The following is an 11,712-nucleotide window of genomic DNA, read 5'->3' on the forward strand; positions in this document are numbered from 1 at the left end:
ACCCTCTCTTACTTTTTTTCTCTCTTCTTTTCTCTACTTTTTTCATTTTCTACTTTATTCTCTCTTTATTTAACTCATCTAACACAACTTTTCTTAATCTCCGTGCCGAAAAGAAACGCCTCCATTACTATGGAACGGAGGGAGTAATAATTGTCTTCTTGTTACAACCTTTTTTGTACAGTAATTTATTGACTCTAATTCTAATGATTTTGGGGTTACACGGTTTGTTTGAAATGGATTAAATGAAATTTTCAATTTGGTGAGAAATGTAATTACAAGGCAACAATGCTCATCACTTAAACAAGTCTCTTTTGTTCATTTCATAGAAGTAACTCAGAAGTGCCACTGTCACAGCTACAGCAGCCGCGATCATTGTCTTCTTGATAACTAATCCCAAAGACGACGGTGGACTGAATCCTAGCTCCGACAGCCTTTTGTGCGAAGCAGCATAGTCTCTGAAGAATGCTTCTTCATCCTTAAATACAACATACACACTAATGATAACGAGTAATGACTACGACAATGGTTATTTAGAAGAATGTATTATAGTCATGAGTGTACCTCAGCATACAAGATCACGTATTTCCTGAACTCGGGATCCTCTACGAGAACTTTATCAGTCGGTAGTTTTAGCAGACCTTTTGAATCTCCTTTAAGAAGCTCCCTGTCCATTTTAGATATGAGATACAAGTTGATTATGAAATATCAGTAGTTTGTTGTTTAATAGTAATATCTTACACAAAGTAAGAATTGTCAAATTTGAGAGGATCTTGTGTCCAAGGGCCTTCAAATCCTGACCTCTCACGATGTGCTCTTCCCTGATCGATATACAAAGTTACATTACATGCATTTCATCCAAGATTGCGAAATTCGAGATGTAAGAGTTACCAGTGTATGCCCCCCGGATAGTGCTACAATATCTTGGTCGGAGAGGCCCATTCGATTAAAAACATTCCTTAGGTGGGAAGCACCTACAAATATGAGTGTGAAAGAGAGAGGAGAGATCAGTTGTAGAACCATAAGCTGCACCAACACTCAAAGGAAGATTGTATAGATCAGTGAAAAAAGTTGCTTGAACCAAGAGGAAGGAATCATTCCATTTAATTTTCCTGTTACTTTTGGACTATCCAAAATCAACATATTATATCCAGTATCTATTCAAGTTAATGTTCACAAAATAGAAGATGAATGGAAGACTTTAGACTTTAGTATAAGGTATAGGATGGGAATTGGTAGGACCAAGTTCTTTTACATCAACTTCTAAGTTGATGATGAATGCAAGTCACTTGAATTATTGAAGCACAAAAGGATGACAAATAAAGATTCTAGTGTCAGAGAGATTGATCGATTCCTAACCTTGTTTGGCATCGGGAAGGCGCCCTTCTTCCGGGGAGGCCATGGAATCCTGTCAAATAGAAGCAACGATGTTGGAATGTTCCAAACAGTCTTTACCAAATTATGTCAAGATATCTCTACCTTTCGGCCTGGAACAAAGTCGATGGTGGGGCCTCCGGTTACCTCAACAGCAACGACGCCAGCAAGCTGAAGACTCAGGAAAGGATTAAATAAGTACAAAGCTCATCACATTCTGCAAATCATATACTTATGCTACCTGGTAAAGATCTGCATATGAGATTCTTGGATTTTTAGCTTTTACTTCCTCTGTAGTCAAAACAAAAAAAAATGGTATTTAATGAGAAAGAAAATAAGTATTGTTTGGTATTGAGAAAAAAGAATAGATTGAGATTAGAGAAGGACCACAAAGTTGAATGGCAATATTGAGACCAGCATTAGCAGCATGATTGAGCTCAGCTTGGTTCCTAATAGAAGCATTGGGACCTCCAGTCTTTGTTTTTGCATCATATGTGCCTGCATCATGCCACCTACAAACACATGTTTATTACTCCAAAGTGAAAGGAAGAGCCTCAACTAACTTGGGACGAACGGAGTGTATAATTGTATTAGACTTACGCCAAGCGAAGCATGATGGGGGCACAGTTGTTGGAAGAGATGAGGGCTCTTAGGTCCCTTCGCGCCCTCTCCATCTGCTTTGAATACTCTCTCTCTGCCATTTCAGTTCCAACTTAATGACTTTTTCTGTCAAACAAAATCCCCACCACTATAAATAAATGGATGGTTCCCTTCTCACAAGAAATTTGGAGAACAAGTCATGAATATTTATATTGGATCAACACAAGAAAAGTAAAGAATCCAGCATCTCTTAATTTTCAAACTAATTTATTCCTTGCATGCGATTTTCTTTATTCAATTTCTGATTCTCTCATGTTTCTCAACACCCGCTTACTCTATCCAACACCAATTAGTGACTAATTAGAAAATATGGAGAAATCGGTGCTTAATTTTAATAATAAATAATCAAATACTCCCTCCGTCCCATTAAATATATAAATTATTTTCAATGGATCGCCATGTCCAAGAACATATAAAGAAATGTATTAATGATTGGAAAAGTACGATTAAATAAAAGATTTTGGTCTCTAAAATAATACGCCCTCCGTTCCATAGTAATTGAGGCATTTCTTTTGGACACGAAGATTAAGAAAAATTGTGTTAGATGAGTTAAGTAAAAGGAGAATAAAGTAGAAAATGAAAAAGGTAGAGAGATGAAGATAGAAAAAAGTAAAAGAAAGTAAAATAGGTGTGCAAAAATGTGTTAACTTTTACTGAAAAGGAAAATGACTCTATTACTATGCAACGTACCAAAATGACAAAATAATTCTATTACTATGGAACAGAGAGTACTAGTAGGAGTACTAAACTTCAACTACTTTTCTTACAACCCAAATTTTGGTAGAAATAAATCATAAATTTAGCCAAAATTTAAGGTTGTGAAAACTGAAAAGTACCCAATATCGATTTAAATTTATGATTTTTTGGACTAATACTAGCAATTTAAAAAAAAATTATTTTTGGGTGCTAAAAGTTTAAATAACTAAAATTTACGCGGTAAAGTCTTGAATTCCATAAATTTTATCAGTATCCATTTTGAGACATGAATTTTTCGTATTTGAAAACATAAACCCCAAAATCCCAGCCACCGTCTGCACCCCTCCGCCGCCACCATTTCTCGCCGCAAATTCTTCATGAAATGGAACCACCAAGCTTCTATGAGACCAGCAATGGCCATACTTCTAGATCCCCTCCTCAATTCATCCCAGTTCCAACACCCACCCTCCTCCTACGCCACCGTATTCCAAGCTTTCACCGGCAAAAACCTCCTCAAATTAGGTCAACAGCTCCACGCACACATCGAAATCCGCGGCCTCCGCCCCACGCCCTTCCTCGCCGCCAAAATGGTTGCAATGTACGCCAGCTCCGGCGACATCACTTCCGCCGCCAGGATCTTCCACTCCGTCCAAAACCCCTCTCTTCTCCTCTTCAATTCCATAGTTCGAGCTTACAGTCTGTATAAATACTCCGAAGAGACTCTGCAGATTTTTACGAAATTGCATTCCTTGAATCTTCGCGGCGATTATTTCACCTACCCTTTCGTGTTGAAATCAGTCGCGAATCTGGAGCTTCTCCGCATCGGCAAATGCATACATTCGATGAGCATGAGAGACGGGCTGGAATTCGATTTATACGTGGCGACATCGCTGATCGTCATGTATGTGAAATGTGGGAAGCTCGCCGATGCGCGCAGGCTTTTCGACGAAATGCCTGTGAGAGACGTCTCGTCTTGGAACTCATTGATCTCGGGTTATATGAAAGAAGGCGCGGTTGATTCAGCACGAGAGCTGTTTGAAGAAATGCCAACGAAGAACATTGTGTCGTGGACGAGTATGATATCAGGTTACACCCAAAACGGCCTTGCAGCTAACGCTCTCCAACTGTTTGATAAAATGTTGGGGAGAGGCTCGGATTTGAAGCCGAATTGGGTGACGATCATGAGCGTTCTCCCCGCTTGTGCCCATTCGTCTGCGTTAGAGCAAGGCAGGAGGATCCACGGCTTCGCACGAGAGGAGGGCTTGGACGGTCATCCGTCAGTGCAGACTGCGTTAGTAGGAATGTATGCGAAATGTGGGAGCCTTCCCGATGCCAAGCTGTGCTTTGATCGAATCAATCCAAGATCGAGGAGTTTAGTCGCCTGGAACTCGATGATCAGTGCTTATGCTTCTCATGGGCGAGGCGAAGAGGCAGTCCACACATTCGACCTCATGGTTCAAGAAGGTTTTCGCCCGGATAGCATTACGTTCACAGGGCTTCTATCGGGTTGCAGTCATTCCGGTTTAGTGGAATTAGGGTTGAGATTCTTCGATTCCATGAGCTCGGACTATCAAGTGGAGAAAAGGCACGAGCACTATGCATGCATTGTGGACTTGTTGGGGCGCGCTGGGAGATTAGTCGAGGCCTATGAGGTCATCTCCAAAATGCCAATGCCGGCTGGGGCAAGCGTGTGGGGGTCATTGCTGGCTGCAGGGAGAAGCCATCGCAATCTTGAGATATCTGAGCTGTCAGCCAAGAAGCTATTCGAGTTGGAGAAGGAGAATAGTGGGAACTATGTGATACTTGCGAATATGTATGCAGAAGCTGCAATGTGGGATGAGGCGAAGGCGTTGAGGGCTCTGCAGAAATCGCAGAATGTGAGGAAGAATCCCGGATGCAGTTGGGTTGAGAATGACGGGAATGCTATTATTTTTCTTGGTGGCGATGATATTTCATCAAATCCTCAAACAGTAGAGATTTGATTTGCCTTTTTCTAGCACGATGTACTGGGATATTAAACAAGCGCCCAGGGCAGTTTTGCGCGTAACGTAGAACCTTAGGGGACCACCACCAACGCGTTCAAATTGGTGTTGAAGGCGTATGAGAGGGAGAGATTGTGGTGATGGATGTGAATCAGTTTCATCGTTTGGAGGAGGGGAGGTGCTCTACTGCTGAGGGAGATATGAAGGATGCATTTTGAAGAATTTTTTGTGGCGGAGATTTTGAGAGTTGGTTGCCACCATTTGAAGGGTTTTTTGGTGGAGTCTCACAGTTCTTGGAAGATTGAATCATATGATCTTGTTAACATATACTACTAATTAGAAACAATTTAATTCATTAAACTATTTAGTGGATATATATGATTGGAGTTAAATGGCAACTCAAATCAACACGCAATTTTTGCAGTGAGAAATATGGTGACATGCTGGAGATCTCATAGCAACTTCTTTCCTACAAACCACAGATATAATATACAGAATTGCAGTTAAAAAATAACAGTAAACTGCTCGCATCTAATCAACACAAAATTTTACAATTTAAAACAAATTATTTTGACAAGATCAGATCAAATATGATTTGAGTTAAGTTACTAAATCAGCTCACAGAAACCTTCCCAGCTGAGTGAGAAACTCAGGTTGAACAGAACCTGATGTCTACTACCAGATCAACCCTTTTCTTCTCCGGAATCTTTCGACACGATCTGTGCTCATTCTAGACTTTTCAGGCTTGCTCGTCTTCTTGGACTTGTCAAGTCGGCTATCCAAACTATTTCTAGAAATGTCTGGAACATCTGGTTGCAAATCAAATGACTCTGTGCCGCTGCTTTCACCAGCTGTAAGCTTACTGTCTGAACTAACTGATGTTGTAAGCTTAATGTCTGAACTAAGTGATGGTGTTACCACACCATTCACAGCTGGCTTTGCTCTCCCAAGAGCCAGAACAAACCTTTTTAAATGTTTGATGAACTCGGGATATAGTTCAAGATTGCAGTGCCCACCTCCATTTATCCATAAAGGTTCATATTTTACCTTGCAAAGCTCCCAAAGCTGCTTCCCATGGGAGCAATCGACAACTTCATCAGCAGTACCCTATTATAGAACCAATATTTAGAGACATTCTCCCCAATGCAAGAGAAAGCTAAAATCACCTTAAACTATTGGAATTTCATGTTAAGTAAATGTCTAACATGAAATAGTTATGCACAACGTCCATCATATCCCAAGTAAAAATAATGTTACACCAAGGCAAATACTCATTGTGGCAGACCAGCCAATTAGGTCTGCTATAAATCTCAGTGTTAAGTAAAACTTAATCATGCAAGCGTATAACTTAGTCTGACCATGTAAGCTATATATGTCAAGAAATGTCTAATTGTAAGGTTTCTGGATTACATGTCTCTCTTCCCCTCAGTCCGTTTAATTCATCAGGTATTTTGTCATTCGGAATTTACATACTCAGAGTCATTCTGGATTCTTTGGCCCACACTAAACTCAATCTGAGTGAAATGAGCCAAAAAATGAAATAATGTGAATTATATGCTAGCTTAACATTTCACAAGTTAAGACTTCATGGCTAGTGTTTTAGACTTTTAGTAGTTTCCTCATACTTAAAATTGTACAGTTTATTAATGGTCACTATTCCATCAGAGCTAAAAGATCAAAACAAGTCTCGAGGGAGAACTAATTCCTCTGGAAAGGATTCCACTTCAATAACATAGTTGTTTATGCATATTCAAAGAAAGAATAGTAAAGCTTCCCCTACCTTTTTTACTTTTTGTTTATTCTTCTATATATCATCTTTACCACTTACATCAAGACACTAAAATTTCATATGATCTCTAAATACCTTCCAGGCATCTCATAAATTCAGCACCCTTGGGCTTGTCTAGTAGCTGATGCCTTGATTGTGTTCCTAGAAATATTGTTTATCTCGTTCCCTAATAGAGAGAGAGAGAGAGACTACAGCCAATTTGTTTTATCTCATCAAGACACTAAAATTTCATCTCGTTCCCTAATCTTCTGTTCTACTTCTTCATTTGTTTATCTCTCTAGTCCTATTCAGATCCCACTTCAGTCAATTCAAAGTTTTATGAATTCACTTGAAAAACTCAACTCCACTTTACTCCTGGACCCTCTTCTGATAGAGAGAGAGAGAGGCTACACATAACAGCCCAAGTTATTAGATATGCAAAATAGAAGTCAGAAGTATGCATTTGTCACATATAAAAGTTGTGCAGAATACATAAGAATTGTGCAATTGTTTTGTGTTCGAGCTTTTCGTAGGAAAGGAGTCATACAAGGTCCTCATTTCTGGTCCCAAATAAGAACCTCATGTACTTCTTAACTATGATGCAGATAAGAATATTATTTTTACGAAGTTACTCCAGATGTATCAGCCAGCCAACAATAATAGGAAGTAACCCTTGGACATAAGCAATACTCCCTCCGTTCCGTAGTAGTGGAGTCATTTTGGTACGTTCCATAGTAGTGGAGTCATTTCCCTTTTCTGTACAAGTCAACACATTTCTTTTCACTTACTTTACTCTCTCTTACTTCTCTCTTCATCTCTCTACCTTTTTCCATTTCCTACTTTATTCTTCCTTTACTTAACTCACTTAATAAAATTTTTCTTAAATAGCGTGCTGAAAAGAAACGCCTCCATTAGTATGGAACGGAGGGAGTATTAAACCAGTGCTAATCAATGCATCTCAATTGCAACCTACACACAAAACGAGGGAGGTCTGGTGGGGTTGCTAATAACCAAGAATTAACAAGCAATTTCTTACTATTAATAGACATAGTTTCATTGATCAATTAATTATGTGCAATAAATGTTCAGAAAACAGGGAAAAGGCAAAAATAAACATACAAAGAAAAGCAACTTACATGGATAACAAGAACTGGACATTCTATAGCACCAATTTTGTCAATATTCTGCAGTTAGAAAGAAATAACTGAGCGTTAATCGTTGAAATGTCCAATTACCAATACAACGAAAGAGACAATGAATGAGCTGTAAGATCAATGATCACCTTGTAGATATCAAACCAATATGTCCGCTTTACAGGGTACAATACTCTTAAACCAGATAATATCGGGCTATGTAAAACAACACCTCTCAAGTTTGGTGACCGTGATGCTAGATCAATAGTGGGACCACTACCAACAGACTGCCCATAAAGTATTAACTGTTCGTCTTTCACTCCATACTTCTCCTTCAGGCATTTATATACAGCATCAATGTCTGTGTATGTGTTACACTCTGACGGCTGTTTCACAGAAAGCAGAGGGTTGTGTCATACCGTGACAAGAACTAGTGGCATAAGCACTTATAGGGAAATTCAGAATTTCTGATAAAGCTATTCGATAAACTTTATTATCCATAATGCTTATTCAGATCAAAGAATGAACAGACTTTTGCAGATACAAGGAGCAAGGAAAGTGCCCCATGAATCTTCCAAGATATACTAGGAGATTCAAATAGCATGAAATCTAATAAAAAAAATTGAAGCACACTTAATACATAGTCACTTGTATAAATCCAGAAATTGCTTTTCCCTGTGAAATTATAACCACTTAGCACGTGATGGCATGACTAAGGTGGCAATAAATATGGAGCATATCTTAAAAAAGTAGTTATACTACTTTAAAAAAACAGCTTAAAATTTAATGTAATCTTGAGCAGATTTTGCCTTACTGAAAGTGCACATATCCAACCGAGATGCCAATTCCAATTCTGAACAAAGGTAAGCTGATGCTTTTTGCAGTGTAAAATTAACTAAAATACACAATTATCACTACTCATAATTTATATTCTCACCCTAACCTTGATAGCTTGGACCGATTTTCTTGTCACTAGATTATTGAAATTATGAGTTGGTGATTGCCTAGTGAAAGGGAATAGCAACTGACGAGATGTGATATTTGGGAAAAGAGGAAACCTATTGCCGGTTTTCATTTCCAAGTTGAATGCATATTCAGAAAATAAATCAACAAGGGCAAGGACAATACACAACTCATCATGTTGGAACTATGGATTCTTCACAAAAACTTTTGCGCGGCCGTGTGATTAACGAATCATCTCAAATTTGAGCTTCTGCGAGGTGGTATCTGGGTTCTTACGTATACAGTTACATTTCTGAACAACAACCATCTAAAACCTTGTCGTTTATTATACACTATAGGAAAGAATGAAGAACCATGTCAATGGCCGATATTTCCCCCGATTTTTTTCATCCATCACTTTTTAGTAACTTGTATCATGCTTTCTTGATAATGAAACAGTACATTTGTCATTGTTATCATCACGGTCAAGCTTAAGCTAGCAGAAAACAAGTGAAAGATGCAATACCATTTTATCATGATATATAACCTTCCTAAGGTTTCGAGAAAAACTGATTTCAAAAGGAATAACCGATTTTACTAGCAAGCAGTCTGACGGTCCCACTAACTATAACCTTCTAAGTTGGAAAAATGTGTTGCTGTTCAAAGTAGGAAGCTACCTTTCCGGACGACTGACCATAACCTGAGTAGTCATACCTGAAAAAACAGAATAAGCAAGTAAGGAAAATAACCACTGATACCATTATAGGTAACTAATTTTAACAGCCGAGACGGAAGGTAACGACTACATTTTGCAATGCTTGGAGGATCTCTTAAGGTATTTCTTATTGTAATCAATTATAGATGATTATCCTAGCATATACTTATCCTAAGTATTCTTCATTGAGAAAATTTTGAAATCTGTCCAGATTTAAACACTGTATTCTCAGTAGATTCTGCTACCTGCAGCTCAACGGTTTTATCCTCTCATTCCAACTAGTCTGATATGGAAATCTGCTCGACAAGTATGACCAAATACTACCAAATAGTAATACTAATTGATTAATGTAAATTTCACTACAAATCTCTTCCCTAATTTTGACCTTTCCAAGTTTACAAGCGTTACTTGAATTAATACTACCAAATAGTAATTGATAAATGTAAATAAATCAAAAAATTACCCCATCAGATTGATGCGAAGGCGGAGGGTAATCTCCACGAACAGCTCATACATCTGACCTAAATCGGCGGCGTTTCCGTGTGAATAGAGCATCGTAGCAGTGGCCTTGGGGTGGGTGATGTACACCGCGACCACATCGTTACCGCGGCGCGTCCTCAGCTTCAAGACGTCGACGCCTTCCCTCTGCGGAACCTCCGGTATGCAAAGCGCTCCGCCGCGAGAGTCGTCGGCCACGACCGTGTATGAAGGCGGAGTCGGAGGGAAGAAGGCAAACTTAGCCGCGATCGATGACGTCACCCCGCCCATACCTTTTTGTCCTCGTCAAACTATTCCCCTTTTTTCTGTGGCAGCTGACTGAATTGACTTGCACAGTTCATAAATCAAGCTCAACTTTCTCACTGTAGCAGCTACCGCAGTCGTATTGAGATCTCCTTTCAGTGAATGAAGGCGGCCGGCGCGGGGAGGTGGTGGCGCGTGTGGAAAAGGGCCGAGCGAAGAAAAAAGTAAGCTGAATTTCAAAGGAGGGTAGTTTTATGGGGATTTTCGAACGTTGGAAAAATTAAATTTACACTAGTAAATTCAGAATACAGTAATGTTCGTTAAATTAGAAAGTGTTTTTTAGGGTTATTTTTAGTTTATTTTATACGATATTCATTTTAATACGGTTTTATTTTATTTTTAAAAAAATAAAGTACAATGATATAAAAATGAAGTAAAGTGATCTAATACTAATAAACTATTTATTGATTCGACAGTAGTAATTAGTATATTAGAATTTTTTTGAATATGGAAATATAAAAGGAAAAAAGAATTAAAAAAAGGCACAATAGTCAATTAGTAGCAAAAAAATTCGAATTACATCCACAGAAGTATGTTAATTACAAAAAAATTTTGATAGAGGGGAAATGTTTTACTACGTCAAGTGTGTTGATATATCTAACGAAAGGAAGAAAATAAAATTAAATATTTTCATTAATTGCTTTCCATCAAAAATTAATTTAGAATGTGTCTTTGAAGGCGACTCTGACTCATATTAAATGTAGGCATATTTAAAATATGTGCTACTTTAAATTTATGCGAACAAAACTATTAAGCTAATGTTCTAAACACTAATAACTACTCCCTCCGTTCCACTTTAGGTATCATACTTGAGTTCGACACGAATTTTAAGAAAGGTAAAGAAAAGTTGGTAAAAAATATATACTGAAATGTGAGTCATATTTTTTTATATTAGTTTTATAATAAAATGTGAGTGAAAAAAAGTTAAGTGGAATGTGGGGCCTTAATACCATTTATGGAATATTTCAACCGGAACTCTAATACCATTTATGAAATAATTTAACCGGAACTCCTAAAGTGAGACATTCAAAAATAGTAAATCGGAACTTTAGAGAGAGTATCATATTAAAGAGACGATAAAATTGTTTGATCATTTCCCAAGTTAGAAGGGAAACCCACTACCAATGTGCCATCTATCATCTGTGGCTATGCACATTCCCTACCTAATCTCACAAACAAATCACGGACAATAATTTGTTATAATAGGAATAAAAAAGCGAAATCACATTGAAAGTTGATTTTAGATATAACTTTTACACTTAATCTAAATTATAGACACAGATTGCTGACCTCAACGTGGAACACATGAAATAGATAGTTAGCGCATAAGAAAATTAGATAACAAAATATAGAATAAATGTAGCAATAACAAAGATGGTGTCACATTGATATCAAATCAATTTGATAACAAGTCAGAGTCCCAGGATCGGGCCAGCTTGACGATATTGCGCTTATGCCTAGGTTTTTTGTTGAGGCGATGTGATCATGCTCTGGGTACGAAGACTCATTTGGTTTTTCCTCCGCCGTGGTAGTTGTATCAAGGCTTGTGTCAAGTACATTTTCAGCGATGCCCCATCATTCAGCAGAGGCCGAGAATTTGAAAATGAGAATGAACACATGGAAGAATGTAATGAAACAAATGAA

At 38.1% G+C, this 11,712-nt stretch overlaps 3 protein-coding genes across 3 annotated transcripts; 1 reads left to right on the top strand and 2 right to left on the bottom strand.

Annotated features, from left to right (window-relative positions):
* Nucleotides 1-103: 103 nt before the first annotated feature.
* On the bottom strand, nt 104-2,091 carry LOC125213249 (L-ascorbate peroxidase 3-like). The gene is made up of 9 exons (XM_048113682.1): nt 1,972-2,091; nt 1,759-1,883; nt 1,613-1,662; nt 1,477-1,542; nt 1,357-1,405; nt 889-971; nt 739-818; nt 562-664; nt 104-475 (listed from the first exon to the last, which is right to left on the bottom strand). The coding sequence occupies exons 1-9, from the start codon at nt 2,070-2,072 to the stop codon at nt 293-295; spliced, it is 840 nt and encodes a 279-aa protein (XP_047969639.1). The 5' UTR covers nt 2,073-2,091; the 3' UTR covers nt 104-292.
* A 950-nt stretch (nt 2,092-3,041) lies between these two features.
* On the top strand, nt 3,042-5,147 carry LOC125213247 (pentatricopeptide repeat-containing protein At5g08510-like). The gene has a single exon (XM_048113680.1). The coding sequence runs from the start codon at nt 3,105-3,107 to the stop codon at nt 4,707-4,709; it is 1,605 nt and encodes a 534-aa protein (XP_047969637.1). The 5' UTR covers nt 3,042-3,104; the 3' UTR covers nt 4,710-5,147.
* A 65-nt stretch (nt 5,148-5,212) lies between these two features.
* LOC125213248 (alpha/beta hydrolase domain-containing protein 17B-like) lies at nt 5,213-10,236 on the bottom strand. Its single transcript, XM_048113681.1, has 5 exons — nt 9,731-10,236; nt 9,230-9,266; nt 7,760-7,996; nt 7,614-7,661; nt 5,213-5,816 (listed from the first exon to the last, which is right to left on the bottom strand). Exons 1-5 carry the CDS (start codon nt 10,033-10,035, stop codon nt 5,385-5,387), a joined length of 1,059 nt encoding a protein of 352 aa, XP_047969638.1. The 5' UTR covers nt 10,036-10,236; the 3' UTR covers nt 5,213-5,384.
* Between the last annotated feature and the right edge of the window lie 1,476 nt (nt 10,237-11,712).

This window comes from Salvia hispanica, chromosome 3 (assembly GCF_023119035.1).
Source record: "Salvia hispanica cultivar TCC Black 2014 chromosome 3, UniMelb_Shisp_WGS_1.0, whole genome shotgun sequence".
In the NCBI taxonomy this organism is placed as follows: domain Eukaryota; kingdom Viridiplantae; phylum Streptophyta; class Magnoliopsida; order Lamiales; family Lamiaceae; genus Salvia; species Salvia hispanica.

Bases quoted from the DNA above. Each gene is read 5' to 3' on its own strand.
- LOC125213249 (XM_048113682.1), bottom strand. From the start codon at position 2,072: ATGGCAGAGAGAGAGTATTCAAAGCAGATGGAGAGGGCGCGAAGGGAC. The intron at 1,406-1,476 runs GTAGAGATATCT...TCTATTTGACAG, and splicing joins ACTTTGTTCCAGGCCGAAAG to GATTCCATGGCCTCCCCGGA. The intron at 819-888 runs GTAACTCTTACA...TATATCGATCAG, and splicing joins TATCCGGGGGGCATACACTG to GGAAGAGCACATCGTGAGAG.
- LOC125213248 (XM_048113681.1), bottom strand. From the start codon at position 10,035: ATGGGCGGGGTGACGTCATCGATCGCGGCTAAGTTTGCCTTCTTCCCT. The intron at 7,997-9,229 runs GTAGCTTCCTAC...TCTGTGAAACAG, and splicing joins ATGGTCAGTCGTCCGGAAAG to CCGTCAGAGTGTAACACATA. The intron at 5,817-7,613 runs GTAAGTTGCTTT...GTTCTATAATAG, and splicing joins GTCCAGTTCTTGTTATCCAT to GGTACTGCTGATGAAGTTGT.
- LOC125213247 (XM_048113680.1), top strand. From the start codon at position 3,105: ATGAAATGGAACCACCAAGCTTCTATGAGACCAGCAATGGCCATACTT.